Source organism: Aspergillus mulundensis (genome assembly GCF_003369625.1).
Source record: "Aspergillus mulundensis strain DSM 5745 chromosome Unknown scaffold_9, whole genome shotgun sequence".
Classification (NCBI taxonomy): domain Eukaryota; kingdom Fungi; phylum Ascomycota; class Eurotiomycetes; order Eurotiales; family Aspergillaceae; genus Aspergillus; species Aspergillus mulundensis.
The window spans coordinates 279,439-294,211 of NW_020797897.1; the positions used below are offsets into that span (position 1 = coordinate 279,439).

General features: G+C 53.1%; 5 protein-coding genes across 5 annotated transcripts; 2 read left to right on the forward strand and 3 right to left on the reverse strand.

Moving 5' to 3' along the window:
- Positions 1–645: 645 nt before the first annotated feature.
- Positions 646–4,055, reverse strand: DSM5745_08008 (F-box and WD domain protein; the record flags this gene model as incomplete). Its single annotated transcript, XM_026750024.1, has 2 exons — positions 646–3,692; positions 3,752–4,055. 2 exons carry the CDS (start codon positions 4,053–4,055, stop codon positions 646–648), a joined length of 3,351 nt encoding a protein of 1,116 aa, XP_026601028.1.
- Positions 4,056–4,602: 547 nt separating this feature from the next.
- Positions 4,603–7,051, forward strand: DSM5745_08009 (MRX complex nuclease subunit; the record flags this gene model as incomplete). Its single annotated transcript, XM_026750025.1, has 2 exons — positions 4,603–4,621; positions 4,674–7,051. 2 exons carry the CDS (start codon positions 4,603–4,605, stop codon positions 7,049–7,051), a joined length of 2,397 nt encoding a protein of 798 aa, XP_026601029.1.
- A 526-nt stretch (positions 7,052–7,577) lies between these two features.
- Positions 7,578–9,820, reverse strand: DSM5745_08010 (acyclic terpene utilization AtuA family protein; the record flags this gene model as incomplete). Its single annotated transcript, XM_026750026.1, has 3 exons — positions 7,578–9,341; positions 9,393–9,745; positions 9,793–9,820. 3 exons carry the CDS (start codon positions 9,818–9,820, stop codon positions 7,578–7,580), a joined length of 2,145 nt encoding a protein of 714 aa, XP_026601030.1.
- Positions 9,821–10,152: 332 nt separating this feature from the next.
- On the reverse strand, positions 10,153–10,967 carry DSM5745_08011 (pyridoxamine 5'-phosphate oxidase family protein; the record flags this gene model as incomplete). Its single annotated transcript, XM_026750027.1, has 2 exons — positions 10,153–10,515; positions 10,575–10,967. The coding sequence occupies 2 exons, from the start codon at positions 10,965–10,967 to the stop codon at positions 10,153–10,155; spliced, it is 756 nt and encodes a 251-aa protein (XP_026601031.1).
- Positions 10,968–12,301: 1,334 nt separating this feature from the next.
- On the forward strand, positions 12,302–13,956 carry DSM5745_08012 (Aldehyde dehydrogenase; the record flags this gene model as incomplete). Its single annotated transcript, XM_026750028.1, has 4 exons — positions 12,302–12,363; positions 12,425–13,626; positions 13,681–13,750; positions 13,797–13,956. The coding sequence occupies 4 exons, from the start codon at positions 12,302–12,304 to the stop codon at positions 13,954–13,956; spliced, it is 1,494 nt and encodes a 497-aa protein (XP_026601032.1).
- Between the last annotated feature and the right edge of the window lie 817 nt (positions 13,957–14,773).

Sequence of the window (14,773 nt, forward strand, 5' to 3'; positions counted from 1 at the left end):
TCTAGACTACGTACTTGGGGCTTTTTCTTTTGGCCTTGCCATGTTCTCGTCACCCTTTTGACCTGTATGTATTTCATTCTTAGATAACGTCTTGCTTCGCCTATCTTACACTTCTTCAATGTATTATTCCCCGCATGAATGAAACTTCTTTTCGTGTTTCTTGGGGCTGTTTTGACATACATTACTATAATTTGCAGTAAAGCAGTATCAGGACTTATGCCCAAGGTAGGAAGGTACAACCCAGGGTTGCAGCTTCCTAATCAGGTTTTGAAATGTTTTAGCTAGAGCTAAGGGAGGAAGGCGCGACCGGATCCTCGATAAACAGAGCTCAACAAGGCAGGTACGTACGGTCGACGGAGGAACGAGCAGGCCAGGGTAATCAGAGCAGCGTATCATGTCCTCCTTTTCTGGCCTCAAATTCGACAATGTCCAGGCATATAGAGGCAGATAGGATGCCATCAAGTGCAGATGTGATACTATATATATATACCGCGGCTTTTTCCAACTTATGGTTAAAATTTTACGAATTTGATTAAGTTCGGGTGGAGGTCTAATTTGAATTGCAATTATTGGTGATGAAAGTGTACACAGGCAAAAATGAAACAAAAGATATACTAGGTGAAAGCCACTATTAGACAAAGAGGATTACAGCACCATTCGAGCCTTGCCCTTATTCTTCGAGGAAGCAGGAGACGCCGCGGGTAGGGAAGGGAACTCCTCCACCTGGTGGTCGGTGGGTTCATCATACTGACCATGGCCATGAGTCTCCACGAGACTCAGCTGGATAGCCAGATCGAGATCATCGACCTCTTGTTGCCGGCTGCTCTCTGCGACTGGGTATTTGGCGGGCGATGATGTGCTCCTGCCCGACGCTGAGCCAATCGAGTACTTAACGGAGAAGGGTGACGGTGAATCGAATGAGCCTTGACCCGCTGATTCTTCAAGAAGACTCAGACGAATCGCTTCCGCGATTTCCGGGTCCATGTCATCGTCTACCGGATCGTTACACGGCGAAGAGGCTGAGGAAAGCTCATCTGGCGCAACGGAACTATCGTTCGGCCCGATGGTGTCGCTAGGAGAAGAGCTGATCACAGATTCTACCACAGAGTCACTGCGCTTCATCGCTTCGCTGCTGTAAGCTTCCTGGCTCAACAACTGTGCGTAGGCAAGAAGTTCCTCTTCGCTGACGTCCGGTCCCAGAAGGTCGATGCCGAAGCGGTTGCTCAGGTGGGCTCTTTCCTTCTGGTCAGCCTGCGCTTGTCGCTCCATCTCCCGCTTTTCGTCCTCGATATAATCGTTGATGGCTCCACGTCCGCTATTGTTGAACCGCTGACCGCCAGCTGCTGCGTTGTTACCACGTTGCCCATAACGAAGTCGGCGTTTGCTACTCTTGTATTGGTCTGCGGCGGTAGAGCTGTAGGACCAGTAACGGAGATGGGTGCCCAGAGCTACCATTCCTCTCAGACGAGTGGGATCAGGATCGAGACTGATAGCACCGGTTGCATAGAAGTTGTTTCCGACACCATTGATGGAGGCTTCAGCTTGGACTAATCGTCGACGCGCACGTGTGGAGAAGCGGGAGTTGATGGTTCGAATCGGACGGGTCGTGGAGGCAAGAGGATCCCAGGCCTGCACCAGTCCATCATTTCCACCATGGACCAGATATAGCGATGTCAAAGCAACACAAGAGACGCTTGGAGATTCTGTGAAAATGGCCCGGATCGGAGCGACAGAGTTGATGATCTCAGAGTTTCTCGAAGTGGGCGAACGAATGTCCCAGGCAAAGACGGATCCTGTCGCAGTTCCAACAGCCATGTATCGCCCGCGCTGACCTGGAATTTCGGAACCGGAAGGCCGTTGCATATGCGGCAGCGGCGATGAGACGACTGATGACGACTCGGAGCTACCCGACATAAGGAGGTCCTCCTCAGGAGTTAATACGGCGTAGGTGGAAACGTCCAAAGCACTTGTCGTTATTTGTAGCGACTTTCGGCCATCAAAGTGAAAGTCTGTAATATACCATTCCGTGTTTGAAGGGGAGCACACAACAGACTCATCAATTTGACCCGAGGCTCGAGACGGTGGGAAACTGCTTGCCGCTGACGAAATACCTGGAGAGATTGCAGGACCGCCGAAGATCGAGGAGGAAGCGACGCGCGGTATAGGAGAAGTATGTTGAGAAAGGGATGCCGAGTGATGGGAGGGTCGAAGCTTGCGAGTATACCTCCGTATAGTGGCTTTCTGGTCTTCTCCATCACCCCGTTGAACCACAATGAAGGATTCGCCAGCACCATGACCATCCCCCCCGGAAAAGTCGACTCGGAGATCACGCCTCATATCCCAACCTTCGCACACCTTGCGAAAATGCTTCGGTTTGAACGCCATGAATTGTTCTATCTCTTTCGTCTCCGCTATTATCTGTTCCTCGCTGAGCTTCATCGAGTCTGAGGATGACCGTGGGCTGTAACTGCCATCGACGAGCTCGCGATTAAATGGATCGGGCCTAGCAGTTCGTCTGCTGACTTCCACTAACTCCCAGCGTACAGTGCGACCGGTCTTCCAAGCCAGTTGATCGGCAGCTTCCGGCGTGATATTGGCCGGCTGGGGGTCGGTTTGCTGAGGCACTTCAGAAAGGTAGAACACCTCCCCCAAAGCGTTCAGCACCACTGCCCACGCCCGTCCACGTTGGCGACGCTTCGGGGAATAATTGTCATCAACAGAGATGCTGACAATAGGGACACCGGGACTGAGAACCCATCGAGCTGTGGCCTGGCCCCTCTCGAAGCGCTTCTCGTACATCGGATGAGGTCCCAGTGCATAAGCCGTTACGATTCCGGAGGAAGAACCAGACAACATTCCCACCAAGCCGCTAGTCATCTTGAGTATCTCGGACGATTTCGCGATCCATACTGCAGTGATGGCGGTCGTGATGCGGTTTATGGCAGGGACACCGAGTTTAGGAATTGAGGTTCCATCGTTGAGAATATCCAAGAACCTTCCCCTCTGCTCAGCCGTAGACAGATAGTATGTACGCCCTTGTGGGCATCCTTCGCCATAAATCATACCAAACGGCTGGCTGACATCCATAGAATTGGGCACTCCGACAAGATTACCGGATCCAAGTCCATATTCAGCTTCGCCGGGGAACGAATCGGCAAAGTGACGGGAGAAGTTGTGGTCGGCCAAACCCCAAGTTCCGACTTTGACGGTCGAGGGATCGCTTGCAGTCACAGCGCACTGCTCCGAGGCTCCATGAATGAACAGAGGCTCTTTTTTAGCAGAGTCACTTCCGAAAGTCCCGTCCAAGTGGCTGACAGGATATAAAAGTTGAGAAGTATATGTCGCGATCGCACTTCCATTGCGGACCGACGCGGTTCGGACTGTGCCATTCTTCTTCGATACTTCGAGTTGCCCCGGTTTGCCTCGTGAGAGCGATCGCAGCAAACGAGTTCGCAAAATGTACTCGCTCCTCCACGACGCAAGTGCGGTAAGCCTCGAAAAGTATCGTTTGTCTGACGTCAACCGTTCGGAGACCTCTGTATCTTCCAATACAGAAGGGCCGGGGAAGTATCGGGAGAAGGCAATTCTCCATGCATGAGGGGTAGTGACGAGACCGTGGAATCGACGAGATACTAGCGCAAAAGACGACAAAGACGGCGGAGGCAGGTGGGACAAAATATGGGTTAAAACCTCTGAGATCCATACGTTAGGCACATGATTGGACGAGCACCGGTGATTGGACAAGACGAACCATTCGGAAAATCATCCAGAGACACGCTCGACGGTTTCGTCGAAGGTATCACTATGAAACCAACATCCGACTGGCTCCGAGAACTGCGCTCATGCTCGCTGACTCGATCTGATGCTGAAGGTTCGGTGCTTAGTAGCGGGAATTCGCCAGGCGATGAGTCAGAGCCTCCGGCGTCTTCAGAGAGACGGCCAGGGCCTGGGAAATCGCCATAAAGATCATGTCCATGCTGGATAGGATGGAAGTTCTCTGGAGGCGGTATTATTGTATCTGGACGGTTTGAATCGTAGGAAGGCCCTGATTGCATATAAGGTGTTCGCGGGGTAAGAGATAAGAGCGATGACGACTGAGCCAGGTACTAGGTCTGGTTCAGTCGGATGGGTGAAGACGGAAGAAGGTGAGCGGGTGAGCGAGCGAAGATGCGAAGGCTGCGAGTCTGATGAACTGAGCGCGCAAGGTACACAGAGGGACAAAGGGAAAAGTGAGAAGGGATGGAAGAAAGACTCGAAGTGGGAGATTGACGGACATTCGCCTCCATTCAAGTTTCGTGCTTTGACACGTGATGTCGCGTTGTGGCGGATCCAGAGGCGTGTCGAAGCAAAGAACGTTGCTGCATATGACTGCGTTCCCGCACCGCAGAGTTGGTCTGTTCCGCGTGCTACAGTGACTGGCTAGAATTGCTCAAAGCTCACTTTCCAGCTTAGTTTTTGATTGCGTCGTTAAAATTGATTGATTCAGGCAGCAGCAGCTGTTGAGGCCAATGGTTGGCTACCTGCTGCCATAGCAGATCATATTGAAGACGTTTATACCGGACTTTCAGTGTTTCGCTTGCTCTTCAGCCGGACGCCGTCGTAATGTCCAGTAGTATGTCAGGTAAGAGTGCTTCATGATGCCAAATTTCAGGTCTCATACTCATACCACCCAGACGCGGAAACGATCCGCATCCTTGTCTCAACGGACAACCATGTCGGCTACAATGAGCGAGACCCCATCAGGGGCGACGATAGCTGGAAGAGTTTCCACGAAGTAATGTGCCTGGCGAAGCAACGTGATGTGGATATGGTGCTCCTGGCGGGCGATCTTTTCCACGAGAACAAGCCTTCCCGGAAATCCATGTATCAAGTGATGCGCTCAATTCGAATGAACTGTCTCGGCGAGAAACCTTGTGAACTTCAACTGCTTAGTGACGCAAGCGAAAACTTTCAGGGCGCCTTCAACCATGTCAATTATGAAGATCTCGATATTAACGTCGGAATTCCCATCTTCTCTATCCACGGAAACCATGACGACCCATCCGGGGAGGGCCACCTTGCGGCTTTGGACATCCTACAGGTCTCGGGTCTACTCAATTATTATGGGCGAACGCCGGAGTCAGACAATATCCAGCTCAAGCCGGTTCTACTGCAGAAAGGCCGAACCAAACTGGCGCTCTATGGAATGAGCAACGTGCGAGACGAGCGGTTATTCCGCACATTCCGTGACGGAAAGGTCAAGTTCTTCAGACCCTCCGTCCAGAAAGATGATTGGTATAACCTGATTTGTGTCCATCAAAACCACCATCCATACACGGAGACAGGATACCTTCCCGAGAACTTCCTTCCAGAATTCCTCGATCTTGTCATCTGGGGTCACGAGCATGAGAGTTTGATCAACCCTCGTACCAACCCAGAAACGAAATTCAAGGTGATGCAGCCGGGTTCATCGGTCGCAACCTCCTTGGTGCCCGGCGAAGCAGTACCGAAACATGTCGCTATTCTGAGCATCACGGGAAAAGAGATGAAATGCGAGCCGATCCGGCTCAAGTCGGTACGCCCGTTTGTGATGCGGGAGATTGTGCTGTCCGAAGAAAAAGGAGCTCAAAAACTAGCGCGCAAAGAGAACAACCGCACTGAAGTCACCCGCTTCCTCATGGACATCGTAGAGGAACTAATTGAACAGGCCAATGCGGAGTGGCTAGAGCTGCACCGCCCCCAGCGGCAGGAGGGCGAAGAAGACGAAGACGAAGAAGACGAGCTAGAGGTCCCCTTGCCGCTCGTACGGCTCCGGGTCGAAACATCCACACCCGAAGGTGGCAGCTATGACTGCGAGAACCCGCAGAGATTCTCGAACAGATTCGTCGGTAAAGTCGCCAATGTCAACGACGTCGTGCAGTTCCACCGAAAGAAGAAAAACCCTACAGCACGGAAGAAGGATAACGATCTCGATGAAGAGGCATTGTCCCGCCTCTCCACGCTAGACACAGTACAAGTCGAACAACTCGTCCGCGAGTTCCTCGCCCAGCAATCCTTGTCTATTCTCCCACAAAACTCCTTCGGCGATGCGGTCTCCCAGTTCATTGACAAGGACGACAAACACGCCATGGAGATGTTTGTGAACGAGTCTCTCGATGGTCAAATAAAGCACCTCCTCTCACTCGACCGCGACAGTGATGCCGACGAGGATGACACACAACAAAGTTCCTTGCAAAAAGCCATGGAGAAATACCGCACTCAGATGGAAGACATGTTCTCAAGAGGCGTCAAGAAACGCACCCGTGGCAAGAAGCGCTTCAAGCCAAAGCCCGACACCTGGGACTCCGAATTCGACGGCCCTTGGGAAGACCAGCCAGGTGCGCTCATCCACTCGGACAACGAAGGCGGCGACCCCAACGAGGAAGAAGCCGGTGAGGACGGCACTGAGGCACCAGCTGCACGAACATCTACACGCGGCCGTGGGCGAGGTAGAGGAGGTAGAGCCGCAGCGACCGCGACCACCCGCAAAGCAGCTACCACGAAAGCGGCCGCAGCCAAGAAGCCTGCAGCGTCCAAAACAAAAGCAACGACCGCCCGAGGACGCGGCCGCCGCGCCGTATCTGAAGACGAAGACGAGGATGAAGACGACGTCGTCATGCTCGACGACGACGACGAACCTGAAGTCATAGAGCCAGACGATGAAGACGAAGACGAAGATTCGCAAGCCCTCTTCGTCAAACAACCAGCCAGCAAGACACGCAAAACAGCCGCAGCTGCCACGACCACAACCCGCACGCGCCAGACGAAACGCACAGCTGCGTCTCCCGCCCCGTCCTCAAATACTGTCAGCCAAACCACCACCGCGCGTCGTGGAAGAGGAGGCAAGCAAACCCAGCTAACGCTGGACTTTGTTGGCTCGCAGTCGAGTCAGCGTGCTGGTGCTGGGGCAAGCAGTAATACGAGGTCGATGAGGCCGAATCGCACCACACGGAGTGTCAGTGTGCTCAGCGAGGACATTGACGATAGTGATGGGTTTGAGCCAATGCCTAGCAGTAATCGCCGGAGGAGGTAGTGTTATTATTTCGGGTTATGTTTACGGAACGGAAATGGATGGGCAGAGATATGTGCGTGTAATGTGATAACATCAAATACCCCCTCAGAATGACGAATCAAGTGTCTTGATTGCTTATTGAGCGCTCACTTTCTAGATATTAGACTCAGAGCCCCGTAGCCAAGTTCGACCATAACTCCAGATGTTCGTAAGCACACCTGGGCATAAGTATCTATTCAGAGCTTATGCCCTCGGGTCCTCTGAAAAATACAATTCCCCTACCTGCGCAACTCACTTCTGCACTAGTTATTTCAAAAACAACATCAATAAAACACGCACTACCCCTATCTACAGACTACGAATACGAACCTACCTGATCCCACAGCCCTACAACCCCGCCGACCCGACCCGAACCCCTATACACCATTTCCCTAGGCAGGCAGTAGACACGGCACTTCTAGGCTATCTAGCATCCGCATCCCCATCATGGAAAACACGTAGAATCCCATCAAACCCCATAACGGAAAAAGCAGAGCACCCCTCCCACTCACAGCTTGCCCCTATTCAAAAACCTCACTGGGAGATCCACCCACCGCGCCCTGAGGAACTCCGCAACATTCTTCCCCAAAAAGTCGACCGTCGTCGTACACGACACGCCGCAGTCAAGTAGATTGCGAAAGAGGAAGTGCACGGCTCGCAGATTCTTCAGCTCAAAGCGCTCGATGCTCAGTGTCACATTTACATTTGCCCGGGCCCGGGTATAGTTCGGGCTCGGGCTGGGGCGCGCATTTTGCTCGGCGTTCGTTTTGGCCCCTGGGCGATACCGGATTTCATCCCCTAAAAGGATCGCCACGGTCTCGATGCTAAGCAGCCCACAGAGCCACGTGTATTCATCGGCGTGCCGCACCCAGAAACCGCAATTTGCGTCGGGCCCTTTGTCGCCGGAGCGGGCGTGGCAGAGCCAGCCGAGTGGGCCGCGGACGGTGGGGCCGAATGGTGTCTCAAACCCAGTTTCAGAGACTTCAGGCTCAGCATTTCGCGCGAATTGACGTGCTTGACAGCGCGGGGTGAGGCTAAGCCCGTTGTTGACCGTGGCGGGCCTGGCGGCGCCGATAACGGGTCCGGACGGGTTGGTTGTTAGGGTTACCATGTCCACGTTCACCGCCGATGCGGATGCGTTTAGATTTACGGACGCGGACTCGCAGGGTTGGCGGTCTGGGTAGGTTCTTGTTTCAGGGGGTGGCGGGATGGTGAGGATCTTGCTGTTCTTGAAGGGAAGGTGGACGCGGTGCGTGATGGCTTCTTGCGGGAGGAGGGTCACGTAGTACTCGAATATCGGCTTTGGGAAGCCCTGGCGCAGATCGAGGTGGAAGGTTGCGCCTGGGTAGCCCTGCATGATATTGTCGGTGATGGGGCGTAGGAAGGCATTTGGTGCGATGTCCTCGGCGTTGCGGGCTTGTGCTATAACGCGGAAGGTGACGGTTGCGCTGTTCTGGTCTCTAGGATTGTCGGGGGAGGAGCCGAGAGTGGAAAATCTGAGCGATGTGTAGTTGGGGCTGTAAGGGGCTAGGAGGTGTCTGATCTGCGCTTCTAGCATGCGGGCTTTGGCGTCGATGTCAAGGCCCACGAGGAAATAGGACGCCTCTGCTTGGAAGCCGCCGCGGGCTGTGATGCCGGCCTTTGTGGTTGGGGGTGGCGGAGCGGAGCGGACGCCGTGGAGAGCCACGCGGTTGGTGCCCAGTTGCTCGAAGTGGATGTCTGTTAGGATGGCTGTAACGTCCGAATTGAAATACCAGGGACCTTGGATCTCGTATAGTAGCTGGGACGAACAGGTATCCACCGTGACGGCGCCCCCGCTGGTATATGACTGCATTGTAATGACGACCTTGCCTTCTGCTGATATCTCGGCGATGGGGTAGCCGATGTTAGACCAGCCGTCTCTGCCGACGTGCTCTAGTTCTTTGAAGCCTGTAAAGTTGCCTCCGCAGACATAGTTGCTGCACTCAATGAGATGTCCCGCGACAAAGGCGTTGGCGAGCTTATCAAGGTCGCTCCGCTGCCATCTGTGGTACCAGTATGCCGCTCCAATCACCGGAGATGCATCAGACACTCGTCCGCAGAGTACAATGTCGGCCCCTTCAGCAAAGGCAGCCGCAATGCCAAGGCCTCCGAGGTAGCATTGCGCAAAGATCGGTTCGAACGACCAGTCTGAAAGTACCTCGTTGGTGTAAATGTTTCTGAAAGACGACTTGCCTGCTGCCAGCGCCGTTTGGACCGTGGCCAAAACCTCGTCTCCAGCTACCCAGGCCACCTAGCATTGCGCATGAGCTAGGCATCAATAGCAGGGAAAAGGCTGGCCAACCTTCAGATCCAACCCTTTCGCACGAACCATGCTCGTCACCACCTCATACAGTCCCTGAGTGTCCGTGTTCCCTGCATTAACAGCGAGCTTGATGCGGTACTTCGCCAGATCTTCCAGGGCCGGCTCCAGGGCCAAAAGGAAAGACGGCTCATATCCCGGTGGTATATCAGTGTTGTTACCAGACATGTCCGATTTAGAGCGTGCCTTGTCTAAATCGACTCGACGTCCGGCAGCAACTACCATGTTGGCTTCGCTCATGAAATCGGCGATTATGACATCCACGGGATCGCGAGGATAGTTGTGGGCGAATTCTGCGATGGCATGGCGGCGGTCTGATGCGGAGCCGGAGGCACCTAGGGATAGTGTTATGGTGGACTTTTTAATAGGATGGAAAGCATACCTGCTATTCGAACCGGTCGAGAGCTCATGGTGATGATAGGAACTTAGGACGGGACGTGCGATGGCGGGCTTCTGTGATGGGACTTTCTAGGGCTGTAGTAGCAGACGCGGAGTATCCATAAGGGTATGCCATAATCGATGAGAATGCAGGTCAAAAAGAATACATGATAAAGATAAATGACTGGATGGTGGATGACGGATGGAAAAGATGAAGCGCCTCGGCTGTCGGTTTGATGCGGGGTCGAAAGTAGTACTGAGTGTAAGATAGTCGACTACCGTGGTAGAAGCCATAAAACAGCAGGTGTTGAACCAAACATCGAATTATGCGCTAGGTAATATCGAATTCATATAGCCAGTCATGCTAATGGTTCAAATAAAAATCAACGTATCCAGCCCATTGGAGAATCGCCATGGCAACAAATAACAGCAGCGCAGATGTCTTGACCAATTCAATATCGTCCCGGTGGTAATGAGTCCAGTTGCTCAGGTTAGCCAGCTGCACACTCTGACCCTTGTCCTGCAGAGCTGTTCGGAGGCCGGGTAGCCCGTCCAAACTACGACTGTTCCATTCTTCCTGATAGGCACGCATTTCACCGGCTTCCACTCTCTTGCTGGCCCAGTTGCTCAGAGTTTCTCGGTCTTTGAAATACGGCCGTGGTTCGTTCGTTTCCTCGTCAAAAGCTAAGGATAGTTGTGGGACACCATAACCACATGAGGTTTGTACCTGGCTCAGACCTTGGCGTTAGCGAGTTTGACATTTGATATGCGACTGGTTGATGAAACCTTGAAAACATCCAGCCGGATGATGGCACGCGCCCCCACTAGGCTCTTCCCTCCCATGCGCTTGAGGTATGGTCCGAAGTCAGGATCGCTCCATTCAATTACAGAACCGGTACAGAAGAATCGTAGGATACGGGGAGCTGCATCGAAGGAGCAGAAGAGGATGGTGATGCGGCCATTTTCGCGGAGGTGGCTGATGGTCTCACCACCAGATCCAGTAGCGTCGACGTATGCTGCTTCGTTTGGGCCTAGGATGGCAAATGAAGCATCAGGGAGACCTTTGGGGGACAAGTTAATATGGCGGCCACGGAGAGGGGCAGAGGCCGTGAAGAACACTTTCTGGCCCAGCGCCCAGTCGCGAAGATCAGGGGAGATGGACGGATAGAATTTTGGCATTCCGAGACCTGGGAAGTGATGGGAAATATGGGAAGAATCTGGTGTAAAGATGCGACTGAAGCTCAGTTATCTCGAATCACAAGCAATGCGGAGAATGTCTCCAACTCCGATGGTTGGATTACCTATAAGCAAGGATCTGGCCTGTCATATGAGTCACCATACCCAAAACCCCAGCCACATGGCGATATGCCACCGGTAGAGAAGCCATCTCTTACTAGCAGTATATCTCATCTCAATGCGAATCGAGATTTGAGGTAGCGACGAGAGGTGCAATATGTGGGCAATTGTTATCATCACAGCACACCGTAAAAGTGACGCTTGCGACGCTTGCGCCAGGGATTTTGCATGAAGCTCGCCAATGATCATCGTCCCAGGAAACAGAAGGCAAATCTCGGCCTGCATCGGGGGTAACCTTGGCCATGGTCAAATGATTTTGTTGGCGCTCAGAAACGGCATGAAACCGTTGCTGAAGGATTGCGGTTCCGCATGTCTTCCGCAGCGGGGTCAGAGCTTGTCAGCATCTTGCTTATTCTTGCGGACGAGAGACTAAACCCCAGAGTGCCCAAATTTCCAGCGAGGGCGATAATCCGGGGATAAGGAATAATATCCCTCTCTGGGGCAGAAGGAGGGGTCAGCATGTTGACTAATCAGCCTGGAATCTTTAGACCCCGGCCGAAGTATGAGGACCATGAGGGCGAGGATGTGCAACCTACCTTGGTGGTACGGAGTACCTGGCGATACCCTGGTATACGCCGTAGCCTCTATTTAGGTAAAGAGGATGATTCCCACTTGAGTATCTTTTAGCATAGCGAAAGTTGCAAATACCATAGCGGAGGGACTCCGATGCCAAGAACCCCAATGAATGACGTTTGCGAGTCAGCTCTGTTTCCAATCCGATGACTTTCTGTGGCGACGAACCCCGCACGATCTGCTCCTGCACAATTTGGTGGCGGTTTGTAAGTTTTATTCTGCGATACCACCTCGGTTATTAATATTATCGCGAGCTTTCCAAGCTTGAAGCCACAGAATTCAGGGCGCTCTGGCCCGTGGAGGCAGTGGGAACGAGGACGGAATGAGTTCACCTCCTAAGGAGACAGTGGAGCCCTGGGCGGTGCTACACGTAATTTCCATGGCTCAGAGCTGTCCTCGTCCAGAGCGGCTCCGCTTGACCTGTTCCCCTCCTTCCCCTCTTTTGCTGCCACCCGTACTGGACCAGTACCACCCGAAGCCAGAGATTATTGTTCTTAAAGCATCGGCTCCCCGCTGGCTCGGCTTTCACTTCTGTCTCTTCTCTCTTCTCTCCAAGATACCCCTTTTGATACTCTCCTCTCACAATGTCTGACCTTTTCACTACCATCGAGACTCCGGCCGCCAAGTTCGAGCAGCCCCTCGGACTGTATGACATTCTCTCCCATTATTCGTGTTGAGCTTATCTTCTAACAATGTCTTGCTTGTAGGTTCATCAACAATGAGTTCGTGAAGGGTGCCGAGGGCAAGACCTTCGAGACCGTCAACCCCTCCAACGAGAAGGTCATTACCTCCGTTCACGAAGCCACCGAGAAGGATGTCGACACCGCTGTTGCTGCTGCGCGCGCTGCCTTCGACGGGCCATGGCGCCAGGTCACCCCCTCCGAGCGGGGCATTCTCATCAACAAGCTCGCGGAGCTGATGGAGCGCGACATCGACATCCTCGCTGCTGTGGAGTCTCTCGACAACGGCAAGGCTTTCACCATGGCCAAGGTCGACCTTGCCAACGCCATTGGTTGCCTGCGCTACTACGCTGGTTGGTCCGACAAGATCCACGGTCAGACCATCGACACCAACCCTGAGACTCTTTGCTACACCCGCCACGAGCCCGTCGGTGTCTGCGGTCAGATTATCCCCTGGAACTTCCCCATTCTCATGTGGGCGTGGAAGATTGGTCCCGCTGTTGCCACCGGTAACACTGTTGTCCTGAAGACTGCTGAGCAGACTCCTCTCTCCGCTCTCTACGCTGCCAAGCTGATCAAGGAGGCTGGTTTCCCTCCTGGTGTCATCAACATCATCTCCGGTTTCGGTCGTGTCGCCGGTGCTGCCATCTCTAGCCACATGGACGTTGACAAGGTTGCCTTCACTGGTTCTACCCTCGTTGGACGCACCATCCTCCAGGCCGCTGCGAAGAGCAACCTCAAGAAGGTTACCCTTGAGCTTGGTGGCAAGTCCCCCAACATTGTCTTCGATGATGCCGACATTGACAACGCCATCTCCTGGTCCAACTTCGGTATCTTCTTCAACCACGGCCAGTGCTGCTGTGCCGGTTCCCGTATCCTCGTCCAGGAGGGTATCTACGACAAGTTCGTCGCCCGCTTCAAGGAGCGTGCCGCTCAGAACAAGGTCGGAAACCCCTTCGAGCAGGACACCTTCCAGGGTCCTCAGGTTTCCAAGCTCCAGTTCGACCGTATCATGGAATACATCAACCACGGTAAGCAGGCCGGTGCCACCGTCGCCGTCGGTGGTGACCGCCACGGTGAGGAGGGTTACTTCATCCAGCCTACTGTCTTCACCGACGTCACTTCCGACATGAAGATTGCCAAGGAGGAGATCTTCGGCCCTGTCGTCACCGTCCAGAAGTTCAAGGACGAGGCTGAGGCGATTAAGATTGGTAACTCGACTGACTACGGTACGTTCTTCGAGATTGGTATTTGCTATTAGGATCTTACTGACGTGTTTCTAGGCCTTGCTGCTGCTGTACACACGAAGAATGTTAACACAGCCATTCGCGTCTCCAATGCCTTGAAAGCTGGGTAAGTGGCTCGTCTCATGCTCGGGAACTGACTAACCTCTACACAGTACCGTCTGGATTAACAGCTACAACCTGATCTCCTACCAGGCTCCCTTCGGTGGCTTCAAGCAGTCCGGTCTCGGACGTGAGCTTGGCTCCTACGCCCTCGAGAACTACACACAGGTCAAGGCGGTGCACTACCGTCTGGGTGACGCTCTCTTCGGTTAAATTTGATGGTCCGACATTTATGATGAATTGCGAATACAAGTTGAATATATCCCGCGTGCTACGGCCATGGTTCAAAGTGCTTGCCTTGTCAGCAGCAATGTGTTTTAGTTTTATGTAAAACATATCAGATAATCCAGATACGATTTACGATTCTTCACTTGCCCTTGTGGTCCCTCTAAGTACGGTAAAATCCAAACAAGGCGAGCAATCATCCAGAGCGCTCCCAGCCACCGTCCTGTAACCGCGGCTGATTAGAAATTGGAAATACCCCGCCACCGAACCAGCCCACGTTCGGGTCCCGGGGGAATACCCCGCGAGGCCGAAAACCCCCTTGCTCGGGCGAAGATGACCCGAAGCAAAGCCCGCCTGGATATGCTCCGTATTCTTCCACGAATATGCATCCCACTAGTATCAAAGCCTTGATTGTCTTGAAAATACAGGCAAATTGCAATTTGGGAGAGACCTGGAACAATACCGCCATTGTAGTGGCGTCCTAGGGTACTAGTGCACTATCTGAACTCTTACCTTGGATGACTAGTAACACATGGTAGGCTTACAGGAGACGTCTCGGGATGAGTTCGTCCAAGTGGCGCTATACTTGCTACGTGCAGGTTTGTCTTGGACCACTGTCGATATGGAGTTGTCAGCTCCAGTTTAGCGCATGTATACTTCCAGTTGTACACTGTTTCTAAGTGTGATGTAGTTGTTTTGTCTATTCTTCCTTTTGGAAGTACTACCTCGAAATCGGGAAGTTATCATGAGATCACGGTATATTACTAGGATCTATTCCTTAGATCATGTCCGAACTCAAGCTGCT